A 21,141-nucleotide genomic window follows, 5' to 3' on the forward strand; every position below is an offset into this window, starting at 1 on the left:
TCTCAACTGTCTATTAAAAGCTCTGTTACAGGGGCCTATTACTCCCTATGCTTCCCACTGCCTCATCTAAAACTGTCCACACATTTCTAATTGTGAGTCTCTCTCTCTCTCTTTTATTATTGTTCCTGTGTGTTACTCGGATGCCATGCTTACCTGTCCACGTCCAATGCCAACCATCTGACCCAAAACTACCACTTCCAACTGTCTTTGTAACTCTAAATAAATAAGTAAACTGCCATTCCAACTGCCATGGAACTTTCTGATTCCAACGTTCCGTCTTGTTGCCTGCTAAAGGGACTTCATCTAATGGCTTGTTTGCTGCTTGAACAGCAGCTGTGCAGAATCATTCCACATGCAGTTCTATTGCACTACACTAGAAAATCATTGATTTAATTCCCCCCGATTTTACCCCAGCATACTTGGAGGAACTGGGAAGGATGACAACAAATCTGCCTTGTGGCTGAACAGCCCTTATGAGGGAAGACTAGTTTTCTTTGGCTTATAAAACAGCCAAGGTCTTCAGTCTGATGTAGGAAGTACCTGGAGTGAGAGGCAGCCAGGGGCACCAGCTGCAGTGACCTTGGCAGAAGCTGCAGAGCACTCAACTGATACGGCTTCTCCAAGTTTGGAAAAATCCCAAGAATTATGGCAGAGGCCTTTGTAAACAGGACTTTACTCTCAATTACAGCTTCAAATGTTCTGATTAAGGCACTCCTTTCCTCCATGCCTTCCCTCCAGTCTTCCTCATGTCACTTAAAAATATGCTGGGGACTGGACAGGCAGATGCTGCCCTCATGTTTATTCATGCCCTTGCTACTTATAGGGGCTAGAAATTCCTGGAGCCCCCTGTGTGGGAAATGGCAATCTGATATTGACTCATTTGCAGCTTCTAAATTAGAGATGGAAAAGAGCTACTTAGAACAGGTCAGCCGGTCCTGATTGCACCCACAAATGCAGGATTCTCCCGTATATCATTACAGCTTTGTGCATCCATTAAAAGGCTCAAGTGATACATCGCCTAGCATTTCCCTTGGATACTATCCCACAGTCTAACCAATCTCACTAGTTATTCAGCTGAAATATTCCCTTTCTTTGTATCACCCCATTATTTCCAGGTTATGTTGCCTCTTGTACCTCTCAAAACAGTTCTCCTAGAAGGAGCCCTTGGTTGATAGCACAGTGTGCTGAGAGCAGCAGGATATGGAGGATACAGGACACAACTTCAATTTCACGATCAAAATGTGAGGATTTTGTTTTGTGTTTACATTTATTTAACAGCTTTCCCACAGTTCAAACAAAAATTATATCCCACTCCAGAGCTGCTAAAAAAAAAACAACAACATCACAACATAATTAAACCACCTCTACAGAGTTAGCCAGTGTGTAGACTTTCTTATTTTACAAAACAAAAAGAGAGGAACATGTTACAAAATAATCAGATCAGTCCATCACAATAGTGCAAGAGGTTATGAACTGTGTGGATGGATGAGGCAAAAGGAAGGTTAGGAACAACTTAAATTTTGTTGTCCCAGAAGGCTTCAAGGCTCACAGCAGGTTGCTTTAGGTTAAATGGCAGCAGATGGTGTATATTTCTTCAACAACTGATCAGTGACTTCCATTAATTCCTAGACTGATGAAAACCATGTAGGCTAAATCTGTAAAAGCTGACCTAGGCGGTGTCATCTTTTAAAATCTGCCAACCCCCAGAATAAAGGTAACACATCAGGGCCAAGTGCCATTGTATGCTAAGTGCCACTGAAATCAATGAGAGTTTCCTGCAAGCGACTGACAGAGTAATTGGGCTCCAGAGATGGACGTTACTGGTTCTGGTGCCCCTTCTTTCACTTTCAGGACCTTTTGCAATGAAACTGATCCTTTCATCAGTAGTGAGATAATCAGGAGGGACTCTTGGCAGCTCGTGAGTCAAGAGGACATGTGGCTCCTCTAACTCTTGGACCGTCTTGTCAAGTAGGTATTCCAGGCAACTCCCTGCCAGAAGATAATGTATGTCACAATGACATGATATCTCAGCACTGCTCAGATGACAGCATGCAGTGAAGAGCCCTATAATTTCCCCAGTCTTTAGTGAGGATTATCATTTTAATCTTGAATAATTTTCAAATGCAGCAGGTATCATCAATCTGTTGGAGTATTTTTCAGATGAATTTGCCTTTTTTTCTTTGTTCTTATCAGCAAAATATCTAGAGTTATTAAATATAATATGTATCAGTAAGAGGAGTTTAGCTTTAAGGGGAAGACTTTAGTCCAATCACTCTGATCAAATGTTGTCTGTTTCTCTAAAATGTGGTGTGGATTTTCTCCAAAAAACCATTACCAACCACACTGCACCCCAAGTACCACTACTCTCCAAAAATGAAACTGAAAAAGAAAACAGGAGGGTCAGAGTGGAAATAGCTTCAGGAAATAAATGTACAGGTGCACGGAAGGCACTTTTTTTGCATGTTGCACTCCAGAACTATAAGCACTTCAAAGGGTAGAGACTGTGTCACTCACAAAGGGTGTACCTAATGGAAGGCATTTAAAGGGACCTCTTCCCAGAGGCGGAATAACTATTCCTATCATACAAACCTCTTGCATCTAAATCCTTTCTGCTGTTCTAAAGTCTGATGAAATTTTTGATTCCCCCCCCCAACCAGTACTTTATCCTAATTACTGCTGTGTGCCATGTAAATGGAGAACATGGTCCATGCATAACTGCACACTAGCAGAAAGAATGAGATCGAAAGACAGACTGCCATTGAGGAAAACTGACACTGGCCACATCACCCAAGGACAGCTTAGCCCTCTGAAGGCACTAAAGGCCAGATGTTCAAGTGCTCAACCCTCAGGCATGGGGCTAGATTTTAAAGAGTTCCCACCATCTAGAAGCCCCCCCCAATTTGCAACACTTATAGCCAGATTTTCAAAAAAGCCCAGCACCCAATGCTCTTTTGAAAATCTGGTCATTTATTCTGGTGCCTAATAGGGAGGCAAGTTGCTCTGAAAATCTGGCCTTGATAGTTGGTACTGAACTCTGGAAAATCCGACTGCATAAATATAAAAGTATCAAGGATGCTCTGCAGAAATCAAAAGGGGATTAAAATAGTTTTTCAAGAACAGACGACCCAATTTCATCCACTGAACTCCAATTGGCTTCTGAGGAGCTACTCCTGAGTTATACTGGTATGAGTGAGATCAGAATCAGTCTCATAGTGTTATTTTCATTAACTTATTTTGAATTAAAAAGAGAGAGCAAGAGGGACAGAAATGAAGCAACAACAGAAACCTCTGAGTCTCCATCATCCCGTTTGTTGGAAAGGATCTGTCCTGTGGCTGGACTGCCATACACGTTAAACTTCTTAAAATAAAATAGAGAAGGGGAAGTGTGTTTGAGTTCCCTCACTGTTTAAGGCATGTCAAATCTTGTTGCTTAATTATTTCTTATATTTAACTGTCACTAGGATGCATTTCCAAATCTTCAGAGGTTGGGAAAAGCATGCAAAAGTTCATATACTGATCTAAGCTAGCCAAACGTCTTGGGTCTGCAAATCTGGGCTAGAAATTTAATAAGAACAGCCTCTTTCACATGAGCTTTCTGATAGTTCCTCAATAACATCCTGAGAACACATTCACTTCTTGTATTTTGTTACTTCTCTTTTTGTGCCTTATCAGAAACTAGGATGACTAGATAGCAAGTGTGAAAAATCAGGACAGGGGGCATGGGGTAATAGGCACCTATATAAGGCAAAGCCCCGAATATCTGAACTGTCCCTATAAAATCAGGACATCTGGTCACCCTACCAGAAACTGGTGTTCTAGAGGCAACAGTGAAAATAGAAAATAAGGGGAACAAAAGTTATCTAAACTTTTTTGAACAACAGTTTGTTTTGAGTTTTGGAACAGTGGGAGGAAATTCTTATTTTATACAGAGATGGATCTGAGCCACAAATTCAAGTTCCTAGCCAGCCCATTGTAAAGGGTCAATCAAGAAATTTGGATCTGGGTTCAGATTTTGAATCTTTCTTCACCCCAGAGTCAGGGGCTGTTTGGATGGTTCAGGCACAACTCTCTAACTTTATGCAACCCTATGTCATACATACTTAGCACTTCAACAGTGCTTTTTATCCACAGCTCCCAAAATGCTTTATGAAGGTGGGTATGAGTGTTCCCATTTACAGATAGATCCTGCAAATACTTACTATGAAATGAAGTGCCTGGAGCTGTCCCTTGGGCTTCATGAGGACTACCTGCAGTTGAAAGCTCCGTGCCCAGTAATAAGTCTTTGAAGGATTGGGCCCTGAAATATTTTTTTGAAATGTGCTTTTGCCATAGATGCTGTAGCCTTATTGCTGCCTAAAGAAAAAGATGAGCCTTTCTTTTTTAATTTTGATTTAAAAGGACATCATCAGATTACTGTAGGCTTAAAATTTAGGTGTATATAAAAAGAGGGCCTTAAAAGGGGTCTCATGATTTTTTAAAAATTTTAATTAAAACAATTTTTAGTCCAAATGTAAATAATCCAGTGTGGCATTTGGAACCTGAACACAGCAACACTGTTCATGGAAGTCACAGTGAAAGTAACCAGGAACCAAAATAAAAGTCTATTTGTCATGACCCACACGGAGTGAAATGCAATATGTAAAAAACACACAAATAATGAAAAATAAATTTAGAATTTTAAAAGTCTCTCTGTTTTAATGAATTAGCATGTTGTTAATAATACCATAAGGATTTTTTAAAAGTCAATAGTATTTAAGTCAATAGTATCCCTTTAAAAAGATAAATGGTTTAACAAATTACAATTCTTTTATCAAAAACTATTACTTTTGGGCAGGGGAGCAAACAGGTCAGATACACAACTGTAAAAATTAGGTATTGTAAACATTTTACAACTCAACTGCAATGTGTATTGAGTGAGTGATTTTGCCTTCTACAGTCTAGTCTAGGAAAAAGATAAGGGGGGGACTTGCTACTATTTTCAGCTAAGAGGAGGTTTCTTTAGTTCACTGTGATAGAAGTGTTTTTAGAGGTTTTTAGTCCCAGTTAGTGTGTGATTTAAAAGATAATTGTGTCTACAGTACACACATTTGTTATACTGTAGGCTTTCTTGAAATAAGAAGTACTGTTAGGATGGAACCTGAAAGCAACATTGTATTGCAAGGACAGGAACACACAGCATTTACTTCTTATAATGCCTTCCAAAGTATCCTGAACATAAGAGCCTCCTGTCCAAACAACATGAACCAGTAATCAGTCTACTTAACCATTCAGGAAAATGTTAAAATAAAATCTATTTCCCTCAGATATCTTTCTAGGCAGGAATGATCTAATCTCAGTAATGCCCCTTCTCTACCCCTGCTATACACTGCACACTTTCTATTACAAGCAGCTGTCACATGTTCAGTCAAGCTAATGGCATAAACCTGACCAGCAAGTGAAAACCTTAAAAACAAATTAATTTTTCTCATGACTAGTCAAGATCCTATTAAAATGTGCATTACTTTAGTGTTCTGGTTTAGAGGATGAGAGAAGAAAAGGTGACTGGGAAGAGTCAGATAATCATCTATATTATTTGTTGTTTATTTCATAGATTCATGGTCAGAAGGGACCATTATGATCATCTAGTCTGACCTCCTGCACAAGGCAGGCTACAGAATCTCACCCACCCATTTCCTTGGCATTCACTATGTTCTGGATGCAGGGAAATTTTTACTCTGTAGACTATTTCATAAAAGAAAGATCTTCTCACGTACCACTTTTCCCCTTGCTGCTCCCCAGTTCCCCCAATGCTTAGCTCTCAAAAGGTTTTATTCTGCAGATCACAAGGAAAGGCTCTGCTGATGACCAAACCACCAGCTTACAAGAAAACATTCAAATGATAGGAGAAGACTGTAAGCGAGGTCAGGGTTGCTTTTTGTTTTGGCTGCAGTTGTCGACATAACATACTTCAGTGCATAAAGGTAAATGGTGAAGAAGCAGAAATGAAGTCAGGCTTGAATGTAGTGTAAGTCTTTCTGTCAATACACTGGATGAATTTAAAATGTTCCAGCAAATCTCTAAGGTCTTCTAAACAAACTGTCAACGAACCTCCTGCCAAAATACAGATCATAATGAGCCAGGAAACTCAAGACACAGTCACACTGAAGAGCATTTTTTTAAAAAGTACTGCTTTGTACTTCTTACAGCTGAAGCTAGGTGTTGCAGTTCTCTTCAGCGGGATCTGTTGACATTACTGCTCCTCCCACGGGTCTTGCAGACAAGTCTTCCTTCACTGCACGGCACATTCCCTGGCATTTTCAATTTCTGCTCCCTTCAGATCAAGATTCAAGTTCTTTTTTTGTTCTATTTCCACCTGACAAGAAAAAAAAAACAGGGGGAACGTCTGTATTGAAAAAGGAAGGAAAAGAACAAGAAGCTCTAACCAGCTTCTGATTTTATGTTCTCCTCAGGACACAAACTTTTGGATTATCGCAGAGGCTGGGAAATTACTTGCTCTCACAGGTTATAATTAGATATGGGATGAGGAAGGGACTCTGGATCTGGATTAGGTTTAGTACAGGGTTTTCAATTTCAGGTTTGAGGTCACATGAGGGCTAGAGTTTAGAGATTAAACAATGCTTTAATCTTTTGAGCAGATCTCAGTCATTTCATCCAAACGGACAGCAATTTTGTAACATTTTTCACAACTTGGGATCAAAATGTCATGAAAAGAACTGTCCGTGAGTGACTCTGAATACAGTCAAACTGATACTGGTATCATCCCCCTTCTGGTTTTAGATCCAAACCCATCATCTAAAATTGCAGAAGCTGACTTTGATCATAAAATCTGAAGCCAAGCCACCTTGAAATTCAAAGGGGTTTAGATTAGAGATTCTTGTTTTGATCATATCTGATATTGTTAATTAATAACTGCTAATTAGTAACTGTATTTCTAAATAGCACCAATCTACAACAGTATCCCAGAAATTTTACAATGAAACATATACATCTTAACACATTAAAAACATTCAAGAGTAAAATAAAAACAATTCAGATCCATCTGTGTATAAACACTCAATCTCTGTCTAGTCATAAATAAAGTCATGCTGGGCTGAACACCCTTGGGAGAAAAAAGCCCTTTTAAAACATGTTTGAAAACCTAATTCTGTGGCACACCACAGCCTACTCTCTAAGTATTTCTGATTTACCAAACACTGTAGTATCTGGGCACCAGCAAAATGATGTAAAACAACAGTAAAGTCCTGGATGCTCAAGACTCTAGCTGTCCATTCCCTTAGGTTCTCAGAAGTAGTGATGATAGAGACCAGTAGCTTTCTACTCCGTCTTGGCTTATTACGGGCAGAGCTGGTAGCACCACCTTAGTTAAGGTTGTCCAACATTTTCCATTATAGAACCCTATTTTCCGCTGCTTGCAACTTTGCCTAAATGTAACCATTTTGTCTGAAATTTTACATGCCAAGTATCTGCCTCAGGCTGAATTTGTTTTAGAAAATTTCAGCAAAAATGGTTACATTTTTTTCATTTCTGAAAACAAGGTTATAGAAAAATATGTTGTTTTGCCCATAACAAGAAGTCTTACAGCCATTTAACGGGGAAGCTCTAGTCCCTCCCTACTTTGAAACAAAGACAAACAGATTCTGTCTCTATAGGTCAGTGGTTATGCCAGTTGCCTGGGATGTGGAAAACCTAGGTTCAATTCTGGAATCTCTCCTAGTTTTGACCAGAAATTCCATCCTGGACCCATGAAAACTTCCAGACGAAAGATGTGTCAAAACTGGTACGTTTCTACAAAAAGTTGTGGTTTTGACAAATCTGCCCCGTTCTCCCCCCCCCCCCCTCCGCCAAAGAAAAAATAAAGTGTTGAGAAATTCCTGATCAACTATACTTAGGTGCCAAAATACCTTCAAAAATCTGGCCTTTAGGAGCCTAAGTCTCATTGAAAGTCATTTCTAAAACAGGACTTAGGCATTTTTGAAGATTTTACCCTACATCTTTAGCTGGTGCAAACTGGTGTAGTTCCACTGAAACAAGTAGAGCTATGCTGATTTATGCCAGCTCAGAAATTAGCCCATCACAATTTAAAAGTACTGAAATATTTACTTCTAAAGAGAATACCTGCAAAATTGCTGAAGCTAGAAAGAAAGGTGTGTACTACTCCTATAGAAAAGCATGAAGAAACCCCGTGTCGCTCAACAGTTACTTGTTTGGCAGTGATGGATACAGGAATTCAAAGTGCGATGAGTTAGGGTTGTCTAAGCACAGGGCCGGGAGTCAAGAGTTCTGCTCCCATCTCTGACTCTGTGTCACCTTGATAAATCATCTCTTTCACCAGCATTAAATACATCTAAAGAAAAATGAATCATGCAATAGCTATGCTAGCCACAGTGACTGCCAGCTGCTCACTTTACCTTGTAACTATAGTGTGCTGAATAGTTAACCCATTTCCTGACATCAGTCTTGTCCTCTACAGAAATGGACCGAACAGTGGCTTTGGACGCCGAAGTGGTGGGCATGTCAAACTCCACGTCTACATAGCGGACGAAACTGGAAGGCACTTCCTGGTCAGAGCCAAGCTCCAGGTGGCAAAAGAAGCAGTGGGGATGGCCGGAAGCTGGGAATAGAGAAGATGAAACTTAAAACTGTTGTGAGGATCAACGAGGGCAACACCTACAAAGAAGCATCTTAAAATAGGAGTAAACAGAGAATCTGCTAGAGTAATTTATGAGCTCATAATAGCTACATTGCAGCTGCAGCTTCCAGAGATGACTAAAGTAAACAAGCTGCAGGGATGATAGTTGATCATTCTAGACTGGCTTCAGTGAATGAGAATTCTGGGTATAAACCAGTCACCACAGGGATCAGGAAGGAATTCTCCAACCTATTTCCATGTACAGCACTGGTGTACTGAACGCAGTTTTTTACTTCCTCTGACGCATCAGGTATTGGGCACAGCCAAAGGCAGGATCTTGCAGTACACAGTCCAATGATGTCTTTCATCTGAGGATCACATCACACTTTCAGCTAGGTATTATAACCATTTTATAGATAGGAAAATAAAATAAAAAAAATTAAATGATTTCTTTAAGGTCACACAGCAAGTCAATGGCAAAGCTAGGAACAGAACCCAGGAATTCCAACTTCTAGTTCATTATTCCATCCCCTTACACAATACTCACTCCTTAAAAAGGGCAATGTAAGTGATAGTTTAAAATTGCAGTGATCTGTGAGCATTATGTTTTGTTTTTTGTCCCCTTTGCCCTGTTGGAAAGCTGTGTGCTCTAGTCATTAGAGCACAGGCTGACCATCAGGACATATGGGTTCTATTCCTGGCTGTCATCAACTCATTGTGACCTTGGGCAAGTCACTTAACCTATTCGTGCCTCAATTTTTCCTTCTGCAAAATGAAGATAGTATCTTTCAAAAGCGCTTTGAGAACCTTGGCTGAAGGGTGTTAGATCGATCCTATGCATGATTATTATCCTTACATTTTGTCTAAGTAAAACAAATCCGTGCATGACACAACAAGGCTCTGGCCATCTGGTTGTGCATGATGATATTTGATTTCTGACCATCCATTTTGCAATCACTATGGGAGCATTTGCCTTTTATACAAGTTAGCAAGATGCACACTGAGAAGCTAAAAAGGAATGCAGGAGGTTGGGTTTGGGAAGTAAGAGTGGAAAGAAGCCTGTAAGCCCTCCACATGGAGCAGAATGGGAGTACCATACATGATGGGCTTGCAGGATTGGGCCCTGGAAGACCAGCAGTACCCAAACAATGAGCACACCCAGAGTTCATTCCAAAATATCCAGCCCTCTGAGCCTGCAAAGCAAGGCAGGGTATCTTCAAAGATAGTACTAACTCTTAGCATTGACAGGGTGAAATTCACCCCTGTGCAGAGAGCCAGCACTAGACAACGCCTAAGCACCTCTGAGTCCCACTTCAGCCCTCAAAATAGAGCTTAAATGGGATTTATAGGCCTTGTGCAAGTGCCTCTTCAGAAGGGTGAATTTCATCAGCAGAACACTTGGTATTTTCAAAGCACTTCACAAACACTACTCAAATCATGCACAAAGGCTTCCTAATGAAGTTTAAGGTCAACGCTGCTTCTGGTCAGGCCAGAAATAATAATATTATTATTAATAACAAATATTGTATATTGCTGGCTACAGGCTTCAGCAAGGTTGGGGTCCCATTGTGCTAAGGACTGTATAAATGTAGAGTAAATACTGCACAAACAGGCTCTTCAGAATGCATTGGTGTTCCCATTTTCAGTTGGATGGGGGTATGCAGACACGAAAAACAAGGGAGTTAACTAAACGTTTACAGACTTCAAATACACCTTGACAGAGGTTTTGGACCAAGGTTCAAGGACCCTTATCAGAATGGCTTTGTTCTTCCATAATGGAAAAGCAACTGGAAGCAGGTTTCCAAGAAAACTCCAGTTGTCTACATCTTGAGCACAAGGTTTAAGGGCTGTGCCTTCTCCAGGCATATTAAGTCAAGAGCCTATCAAAGACATGCTTCAAGAGAAGGAGGAAAAGGTTTAATTTAAAAGAGCACACAGAACCCCCCAAAATGTTAAAATAATATGGTACTCATTTGTTCCTTGTGTTGCAAAGAAAAGGAGAGTATGACTTTATTTTCTCCAGTAAATGGACTTAAAATAAATAAATAAATAATTTAAACACTGCTGCACTTTAATTCTGGCTTTTCATCTCCAAAACACTTCACAGACAATTTTAAAAAAGCATCTAAATGACTTAGGAGACTCCGGCTACATCTACACTACAGCTGGGAGGTGTGATTCCCAGGTCGGAGAGCCGTGCTTGTGTTAGTGTGCTAAAAACAGCAGTGTAATTGTGGCAGCTTGGGCTTACTGCCTAAGTACCACCCTATCCAAGATCCCAGGTATGTACTTGGACGGTGAGCCCAAGCTGCTGCCTGTACCGCCATGGCCACGTTGCTACTTTTAGTGCACTAGCTTGAGCAGAGTAGCGCATATACATCTACCTGAGAGGGGAACTACACCTCCCAGCTGCAGTGTAGATGTAGCCTACGGGCATGTCGACATTGCAATCCACAGGTGTGACTGTAGCTAGTGTAGACTGTGACATTGCACCCCATAAGGCTTTATGGAAATATGCTTATGAATGTATATATGACATAACTGGAATATGTTTTATGCTACATATGCCATGTAACATATCTCTGTAAAGGTTATGATCTACTGAATCTACTCATCCTATTTGTATGCATGTATCATTTTTGTATTCGAGGTTATGAATATTGGCTGTGTACTTGCTTGATTTTTAAGCAGCCTTAGTAATGCATTTGGTCAGCTTCCTGAGAAAGGAATGTGCAAATTAAGTTACCAATCAAGAAGCACTTAACAGACAATGGATCTTGGAAGGCTCCAATCCACATAAGTCTACATGAGGACGTTCAAGGTAGCATATGAACCATGGCTGCTACCTGTAAGTTCTGAGTCATGCATGGAGATGTGACTTGCCCATGTGACTCCAAAACTCCATCTTGGAGCTGGACTTTGCATAGGAGAGAGGATGGGGGTCTTCACCCGCAAGAGAAAGTCTATTTAAGCCCATGGGAGACCCCTCTATTTTGTCTTCAGGTGGCTCAAGAGATAGCCTCTCCACCCCCAAAGATACCTGAAAGAAACTGGAACAAAGGACAGTAACTACAGCGGTGTAAGTGATTGCTGGACCCAGACTAGAAGGAGACTAGTCTGTAAAAGGAAGCTTACTGGAACTCCTCTGAGGGTGAGGTTTTATCTGTATTCAGTTTTCTTACTGTATTAGACATAGACTTGTGTGTTCTATTTTAATTTGCTTGGTAATTCACTTTGTTCTGTCTGTTTCTACTTGGAACCACTTAAATCCTACTTTCTGTATTTAATAAAATCACTTTTTACTTATTAATTAACCCAGAGTATGTATTAATACCGGGGGGGGAACAGCTGTGCATCTCTCTCTATAGTGCTATAGAGGGCGAACAATTTATGAGTTTACCCTGTATAAGCTTTATACAGGGTAAAACGGATTTACTTGGGGTTTGGACCCATTGGGACTTGAGCATCTGAGTGTTAAAGACAGGAACAATTCTTACGCTGCTTTCAGTTTAAGCCTACAGCTGTTAGGGGAATTGGTTCAGATCTGGGTCTGGGTTTGCAGCAGGCTAGCGAGTCTGGCTCAAACCAAGCAGGGCACTGAAGTCCCAAGCTGGGAGGGCTGGGAAAGCAGGGGCAGAAGTAGTCTTGGCACATCAGCTGCAGCCCCAAGGGGGTTTCTGTGATCCAACCCATCACATAGACATATCCAAACTAGCTCTGATCCAGATAGGTCACAGCTAGCTCGAGTAACAGTAGCAGTGAAGCTATGGCAGCATGACCGGCTGCATGAGATAGCCTCGCCTGCCTGGGACCCTGAGTACATACTCAAGTGCTGGTGCTGCCACGGCTTCACTGCTATTGTTACTCAAACTATCTTTGACAAACTAGCTCAGGTATGTCTACACTGGCTGCAAACACACCTCCCTATTGCACATACCCTAAGTACCATTTTACTTAATAAAAATCATATGTAAATACATTTTAAATACATTTCAAAATCTGGGCCTTTTGTCATGAGGCTAAGTCCCATTGACTTTTGAAAACAGGACTTAATGCCTTGAAAATTGTACCCAATATCTATCTTTAATCTGCAGACCACCACTGTGTGGTAAGGAAGTATTCCCCTGTTTTGGGTGCAGGAAACTGAAACACAGAGAGGTTAAGGACCAAACTGTGTCTGACTACAGCATGGATGCACAAGGGGAGGGAGCACAAGGAATCTTTCCCAACATTATATATGTCGTGGCTGGGTACAATTACAGTCTCCTTTAAGCACAGAGACTGTATTCTCCTAGAACCTCTGTCAACAGAAACACCCCAGAAAGGGGGACTAACATGGATAGGGGGCAGCATTATATCCACACCTCCAATGGCCAGTGGAGCTGTCCAGCCAGAGAAAGCAGAGCATGCTGAACCATCTGGAGGAATGGTGTAATAGGTACATTACCCCTGGGCACAAGGGAACTCCTTGAGGCACAATCCATTGTGGAGCTACCTTGGAGTGTGGGGCTTGGGGAAGAGTATGGCTGTGTACCAACTCTAATGCAGACCTGTGACTTGCCAAAGGCCACAGAGAAAATTACAGTGTCAGAACTGGGACACAAAGTCAGGAATTCCTGACTCCTGATCCTGTGTTTAAAAATAGATCTTGGCTGCCTATCAAAGTGGGCATTTCCTAAGCTGCAGTAGAGCTATGAGCATGCACATTAAATGCTGTCAAGAGCCAATAATACCTCCTGGGAAAGACAGTTCCACCAGTTACAGGCAAGGCTGGGAGCACTGCTTATTAAAGTTGCCCAACATTTCCCATTATAAGACCCTATTTTCAGTTGCTTATAACTTTGACAAACTTTAACTATTTGGACTGAAACAGAGCCACTGAGCATTCTTTAGCCCAGGACTACCAGGCTCAGAAGCACTTTCCATGCAATGGCTGCTCCAGGCTGGGGTGGGCCCAGGCACTGGAACTAAGAGAAAGGAACACATTTTATTCTTCTCTGACAGTCTGTTATGCACTAACAGCTGTAAGAGGCTCGAGCATGCTCAGTGAGGATGGGCTCGTCAGAGATTTTTGCTGTTAAACTCTAACAAATCTGTATGGAGCATGCAACTTTTCAAAGTTTATAAGTTGGCCAAATTTTGGTGGATTTTCATGTGAACAGTAAATGGCACATCCCTGACACAAAGACCACCCCTTGCCAACTTTGAAATCCCTGCTTCAAAGCATGGGGTCACTAGAGCATTTCAGAAGAAAGATATCAAGAATTTTGTAACATGGGCTAAACAATGGATGTGTCCCTAGCCTCCTTCTCTGATTCCTCTCTGGCTGAAGTTTAAAAAAAAGCCAGAGGAAGATGCCTGGTATGTAAAAATTTAAGCCCAAACAGTTAAAGTTTGTCAAAACAGGGTCTTGTAATAGAAAATGTCAAGCAATTTAAATGATAGGTGGTGCAACTAGCCCCACATATAATACAAAAAACACCTTGGACACTGCATAGCATCATAAGAATGAAACTAAACATTGAATCTACTTGTCTGACAACACAGGACAAATAAGCAAGGCCTTTAACTATCACAACAAACCTAATGTTTATTTATTTGAACTTACTGTTTCTGATTGTTTATAGAGTGCCACTGATGCACTTGAGACAAAACAAATATGGTCTGCTGTGAAAAACTTGCAATCTAAGAGCCTCAGCCAACTCCCACCAAAGTCAATGGTAAAACTCCCACTGACTTCAAAGACAGCAGGATCAGTCCCTAAATTAGCCTAAATTATGTTGGTTTACACATAACATGACCCCATGAACTGTAGTCAGTTGAACTCTGCACAACTGAACTGAGCCATAAATTATGTGGGGAAGGTGTCATTTATTTTTAAACTATTTAATCAATTCTAGTAGTAGTAATGAGTAACAGTACATGCAGATTTCACTGTGCACATAACTGAAACATTTACTGTTGGTGCCCACTCAAATGTCTGGCACTTATGTTAACTAAGTGAAATGTCTGTGAATGCAAAAAATACACAAAGTTATAATGACATACATGGAAGCCATGCAGTTATTAATTGACCAGGGGTCACAAAATATAACATTATACTTTTATTTCCCCCGCCACACCCAATCAGACCCCTCAGTCTGAAAGAGGATAAAGTTTGTAGTAAAACCGAGAAGACATCAGACAGATTCATCCTCTTCTTGGCTTCCTGCCTCCCTAAGGAACAAACACCTCATTCTCACTTTCAATGACTCACTCCTCACAATAAAGTCCATGTTGAAAATTATCTGTGTTTCAGAAATGGGCTTGAGCTGCCATGTTTGGAAGGGACCTGGTTCAACTGTCTCTGAAGTTCAGAGGTGGTGAGATCTAGGGTTTTAATTTGGCCCACTTTACAGGTAGGGCCAGCCAGCATGCTTGGGACTGGATCCATAGCCAAATTGCTCCACAGTTCAGGATATCTAGATCCAAGATTCTGGTTTGGGTCACACCTCTGCTTTGTTTGTACAGCTTTTTCCCCACTATCATGAAGCCTCTGTATGGATATTTTTTTAACATTCTTTTGTTCCACTGCTTAGAGGGTAAAAACACATGCTAGTTCTCTTGTACTGGATCACATCCAGTTGTGACTGAGGCTCCATGGGGCCTATAAACAGGCTTCCTTTATCAGCCAGTGTCAACATGTTCATTGTGAATCAGAGAAGAGCAATAGACTTTACCAAACTGTACTGGGAAGAAGCTCAGCAACATACTCTGTGGAATCTTGCCATTAGTTGCCTCCAAGAGAAAAACACAGGCTAAATACATGGATTGATTCAGTCATATGCTTTTGAATTTGTAGCCACAAGCAAATGGCCCAGACACTTTCGCAGATGGTCCTGGTGGCAGGTTGTAAAGCTGGAGAGCATAGGGCCTGTTCATATCAGGAACCACAAAGACAAGAAGTCAGGATAAGGCAGTGAAGCTACAGAAATAATTCTTAGAGACTGGTGCTTGGATTTTATGATCTGCAAGTGAGCACTGGGTTAAATGGTTTAGGACTTGGTTACCTTAGTGACCCAGCACTCTCTCCCCCCAATACCACCTTCAGTTGCAGTCAGTAAGGACAGGCAGCTAGATCCCCCTTAATTTAAACTGGAGGGAGCTGCTGCACAGTATTTTCCATGGGGGTCCTTGAAAGTGGAATTTGCCCTCCCTTTTTGGTTTACCAGAGCTTGGATTTATCAACATTCAGGGCATGCAGCAAAGCCCACCCTTTGATAAGGGCTGAAGTTTGTGGGTGGCTAGATGTGTGGGTCTCTATTATTATATTTTGGGTGACTATTGTGGGTGGCTTCATTCAGGCAACTGTGTATTTTTTTAAAATTTGTTGTATATTCTGAGCATCTAGAGGCATGGGATAAGTGCTGTCAAGAAATATAAATAGCCCCTGAGAGGCAGGGATGGATTCAAACTATACTAGGTCTGCCTCCACCAATACTCTAGGATTCCCTCCCACACCACCTCCCACAGATATAGTGGCCATGTCATAATGCTCGCTCCCCTCTCTTTTCCCTCAAATCACACTGTGACCTGACAGGAGGGGCTGTCTGCAGCCAGGGCACCTCTCTTCCTCCCAGGTGTATCAGACATGTGTCGCTACTGCTCAGTACTGTGTGGGAAGACTCTCCAACAGCAGGGAGTGCATCTCAGCTTCATCCTCCCCGTCTGGGAGGCAGATGTAAGGTCACAGACAGAGACAAGGACAAAACTGGAAACTTGGGTTAACATTTCACAGAAGGTGAAAGAAAGTGGGTTAGAGAGCATCGCTAATGGCTTGAGCAGGCAAAAAAGTCAAGAATTCTGGAATCTGACCTGGGCGGTCATGCAGGCGGCACAGTGGGATTTTCCTAGCAAGCACATAATTATTTGCGTTTAGGGTCGGGCTGACAGTATGGCTTTTTCCAGGCATGCTGCTATTGACATGAGATTAGTCTTTCATCCTGATGTTTCTTTTTATTCCCCCTACTCTTTGCTTCTAGTCTTTCCTCCAAAGTAAACTCTCCAAGCCTCATTTGTTGTCAGACTGATGTCTATCCAGGTTTGTACTCTGTGGTGTACTCTAAGGTGTTGGCCTTATTGAGCTAAAAAGTGATCCAAAAGGTGAGAAGCACCTAGTTCAATGCTTTCCTTCCCTCCTGCCAAATGAGAACAGATGTTCTCAGAAAGGACCAGCTCTGGAGCATCATTGAACTTTTCTTGTAGGGAAAAAGTACAGGCAGAAACCTGCCCAGTGAGGCAGGTACAGGAACAAGTCAGTGTTTTAAACAGCATTTATGCATAGAACTCCATTAGCCAAGGGCATGGGAACCAGAAAAGGTAATTTACTATAAACAGAAAGTGAACTAGATTGGTCAGATTTTACTGCCCAAGCTGGGTGAAGGGCAGAAAGTGAACAAATGGTAATGGTGGTAAAAAGTAAATTAGATTTCACGGATTACTTGAATGTTAATAATTAAAGGTATAACTATAAAAATACAGGGCAGGACAGATTTTTAAGTTATATGATTTACCTTGACAGTGTCCCTTTAAATGTTTAATCAGGTCTTAGTCCCTGTCCGCACTAGTTGAAAGATGTAGCCACAAGTTGTTGCATGGAATACTTTTAGCTTGTAATGTCTACACAGTGCCCTATGTCCACACACAACCACCATACCTCGTACGTGTATGAACTCTGGCTGCAACAAATGCAGTGAGATCTTTGTCTCAGGTCTTCCTGAACCAGTGCAATTTACAACATTGTGGATAGGAAGTCACAAGGGCTGGAGCTACAGTGATTCAGCTGGTCCCCCTTATATCACACAATACAGTGCCTTACATTTGGAAGTTACCCAAAAAGTACCTGTTCTCAGAAACAGTGTAGTGCATTATAGGAAAGCTTAGGCAAGAGTCCCAGAATGCACTGAAAAAAATCATGGTTGGAAGGCATATCTGCATGTGGCTACACCAAAATGGTTTTGTCAAAAACAGTGTTTCTTTGTGAGACACATTAAATCACTGTTAGGGTGAGTAAGACAACCAGCCATTTCATGCAACTGATGCCCCTTTGAACCTTCCAAAAGGACAACGGTTTATCCACTGTACCGTGTAACGCCTATGTCCCCCAGCCCCCAAAATATACCTTTTCTTTAAGTTTATCCACTCAGACACAGTACTCTCTACTCACCTGAGTTTTTGTCAGGCAGTCGGTTTATCCTCCATACAATGGAATTAAAGGCATGCTCATATTTGGCAGTTCCCAAAGTTACTCTCATTACCGGCTCAGAACCAGACACGCTGGTTGATCCAAAACTGGCACCCTTGTTCACCTTGGCTTTCAAAGACTTTTCTCCCAGGACACTTTCCCTGCGGAAGTTTTTCACCCACTCATTTGGCACTGGGTAGCGGACCATCACGTTTTCACAGGGGACCTGAGTTAGAGGGTCGCAGTTGGAGGAGAACCCAGTGGACATCATCAGCCAGCTCTGGACCTCCACTTCAGCACCTTTGACAGTGGCTGCTGTTCTCAGAGTGAAAGGCAAAGTCTTCTCAGAAAACACAGTCCTGAACCGCATCAGCTCGAATCGGCAGGCATCCAAGGGATTAAACTGGATAACTTGGGAGCTGTTAAACATTTCCTCATCCACACATGAATGGAACCGGCAGTTATACAACTTAATCCACTTCGTGGTAGTGGTAGGCATAATATCCTGCCGTGCAACGATTTCATTCCCTTTTATAAGTATGTCATTAAGGCCCAGCCTGCATTCTGCGAGGCCAGAAAGGAAGCTGAGAACATGTACATGTGTCAGCACACTGTGCTGGAGAATCCTATGGTCTCCTTTGGCCAAGATGCCATGAAACTCATCTTTGACATCAACAGTGATTTCTTCCTCTTGATAGTTTAATCCTACTGTGCTCAGATCTGTTGATGAGGCTGGCAAGTCCATTAGTATATCCTGAACTGCGCTGATGAAACTAAGGAAGTCTTCATAATCAGTAGTGCCTAGCTTTATCACTTGTTCCCTTTCTGCTGCATGGCTGATTGCTGGTTTAGGCTGATACTTCCTTTTCTCCTTGTAGATGGTGCGGTCTATCCGCACACTGTGTATCCTTCCATTCTCATCATAGTTTTGGAGTTTGGGCTCTGAAATCTCATGATTGATCTCAAGTTTGAATTCCTTGAAGGGCCTCTCCAGACCCTTCTCATAAAAAAGCTGTAGATACCCGCTCGCTGTCAGTTTGATGTAGATTGGCCCCCAATGCCTAGATGACATGATGTTCTTCTTCTCTGGTATTCTGAGCATCATTGGCCAGCCATCCTTGGGCTGAGATGAGGCCAAGTTCAACAATGTGCCATCCACCTCAAATGGCATCAGGGGGTCATCATCAGGTAGAGCTGGGCTGCTCAGGTGATCTGGATCCCCAATCCGGAGCTGCTTGAGCTGCTCGACAGCATCTGTGTGGGTTAAGTTTTTGCTTGACTCATCGAAGCTGATGGTGTCAGGTTCTTGGTAGAGGATAATAAGGGAGTCTCTTTGGCTTTGGCCTGGAGCACTGGAGAGAGAGGAGCTGTGGGAACGCCTATCTCGTTCCTCTAAGAATGAGCTGAACGGGTTGATGGGTGAGGGTTGGACATCCCTCAGAGACTCATCCAGGAAGGGGTTAGTAGCACTCCAGGGGGGTGTTCCAACAGAAGGCAGCCTATTTAAGGAGGAAAGATCTAGCTTTTGAACTTTAGTGAGGTCCACCAACGTGCTCCTGGGGCGCTCCCTCTTCTTAAAGGATGCAGCAAGGTTACAGTTAACATCTGCAGTCTGCGTTGCTATTGGTGGGGTGTCTGGTTTCAAGGGAGAAAGCTTCTGTAGGGAAGCAGAGCTGACTTCATTGTCATCGAAAGTCACCCAGCTGGGGAAACGAGCAGTGGTTGGGGTAGGAGAGTGCCCATTCATGGGGGTGCTGTTCAGCTGCCAGTTGACAGCCTCCATATCTACCTCTTCATCTTCCTGGAAAGACGAGGAATTGTCTTTAAAGAGAGAAAAAGAGAGAGAAAAGGGAAATTTCAGTCCATTAGTCTGAAACCAACTAGTTCTTTTCTCTAAAGGAGAAACTTTGTGGGCACCGTAGTTTGCATGCACAAAATGAGCTAATTCGCATGCTGTGCAAGGCAACTGGTCAAACAACTTGGCTGAAAGGCCAAAGAGTCTGATAAGAATTACTGCGGGACCCGGTACCGGCCAGTCACCTCCAAAGGGACAGAGAAACAAAGGTACAAAGAAGCAGCAGGAGACAAATGAAGAAAAGAGGAATGATAGCAGGGATTGTACCTTCCTCCTCTCTCCCAAACAAAACAAAAACTAAAAAGGAGAAAACAAACACCTACCATATTGCAGTCATTTTTTTCTGTAATTTTTTTTCCTTGTAGCTTTCTTCTTTACTCCCTCTCTCCTTTCATTCTTTCTCTCTCCTTTTTCCTCTTTTGTTCCTTCTCTTCCTCCTTTCTCTCTTGTTCCTTCTCTTTCTGTTCTTTCCCTTCTGCTCCCTCTCCCCCATGTGCTTTTGGGTTGTTGAATCCAATGGGAAGAGGGAGTGAAAGTGGTGGAAGCTCTTTTTTCTGCCACTCCCACTCCATCTCCATGTGCTTCGGCTGCTCTATTGCTGTTAGCATTAAAGCACATGGGGAAAGAGCATAAGCACTGGAAAAGGTGCCTGAATGACATGCATTGCACAGGAGACATTCAATAAGGCTGTTTACTTGGCCTGCCTTGTGGAGAATTATCAGTCAGCCCTAAGAGGTCTGTGAAATACTTCTCAGGGAAGCTGAGAACTAATGATGTAGGAATGGGTAAAGAAAGATATATTCCAGGCCAGTATTGTGCAAGTTTTCCCCACAGTCTCTTAGTCTAGCACACCATTCTTCACCTGTAACAGCTTCTATTTTTCTAGACCTGGGGTCCCCATACACAGCTCTGCCAATGCACTTCAGTCCGGACCTGCACTACCCCCTGCTATTCCAGTCCTGGATGTTTCCCAAGTAGAGGCTCCCAGTGGTGGTGAATTGTGTGGTGGTGTTTATATACAGAACACACAGAACTGGGAATGTTCTGAGGCTGAAGCGTTTAATCTCCATTGGCTTGGAGAGCAGGATCACAGAAGCTGCTCCCAAAAATGGGCATCCTGTCTGGAATTATAACCTGCTGCTGCACCATGAGTTCACCATACTTAACATACAGAAATGTCAACATCCTTACCTCTTAAATTTGCATCAAAATGCAGATTATGTACTTTGCAAAACTCATTGCTCTGAAGTGCAAGAAAAGAGACTGTAAAAACCACACTTATGTGCCGCCTATGTTTGCACTCTGGGCAACTGCTGTGTCACATCTGCTTATTGCATAGACAAACACAAGCATTTATAGTGCTGTCATCCCCTTGGAGGAGAGAGCTTGATTCCCATCTGCCTCACCCACATCAGCAAAATCTGAGAGCTAAAT

The 21,141-nt window shown here is 42.2% G+C and overlaps 1 protein-coding gene across 3 annotated transcripts in view; it reads right to left on the minus strand.

Annotated features, from left to right (window-relative positions):
- Positions 1 to 1,248: 1,248 nt before the first annotated feature.
- The window catches only part of STON2 (stonin 2), a 115,084-nt gene continuing 95,191 nt past the window's right edge, over positions 1,249 to 21,141 (minus strand). For 2 of the 3 annotated variants that reach the window (XM_048855422.2, XM_048855423.2), the window contains 3 exons: positions 17,835 to 19,673; positions 8,409 to 8,611; positions 1,249 to 6,352 (listed from right to left, as the gene is read on the minus strand). In XM_048855422.2, the coding sequence (XP_048711379.2) occupies positions 6,269 to 6,352; positions 8,409 to 8,611; positions 17,835 to 19,673 (2,126 nt within the window). In that variant the 3' untranslated portion in view covers positions 1,249 to 6,268. The remainder of the gene's footprint in view (positions 6,353 to 8,408; positions 8,612 to 17,834; positions 19,674 to 21,141) is intronic. The other variant, XR_007357353.2, reaches the window with a different exon arrangement.

The sequence above is a fragment of the Caretta caretta genome, chromosome 6 (assembly GCF_965140235.1).
Source record: "Caretta caretta isolate rCarCar2 chromosome 6, rCarCar1.hap1, whole genome shotgun sequence".
Lineage (NCBI taxonomy): Eukaryota > Metazoa > Chordata > Testudines > Cheloniidae > Caretta > Caretta caretta.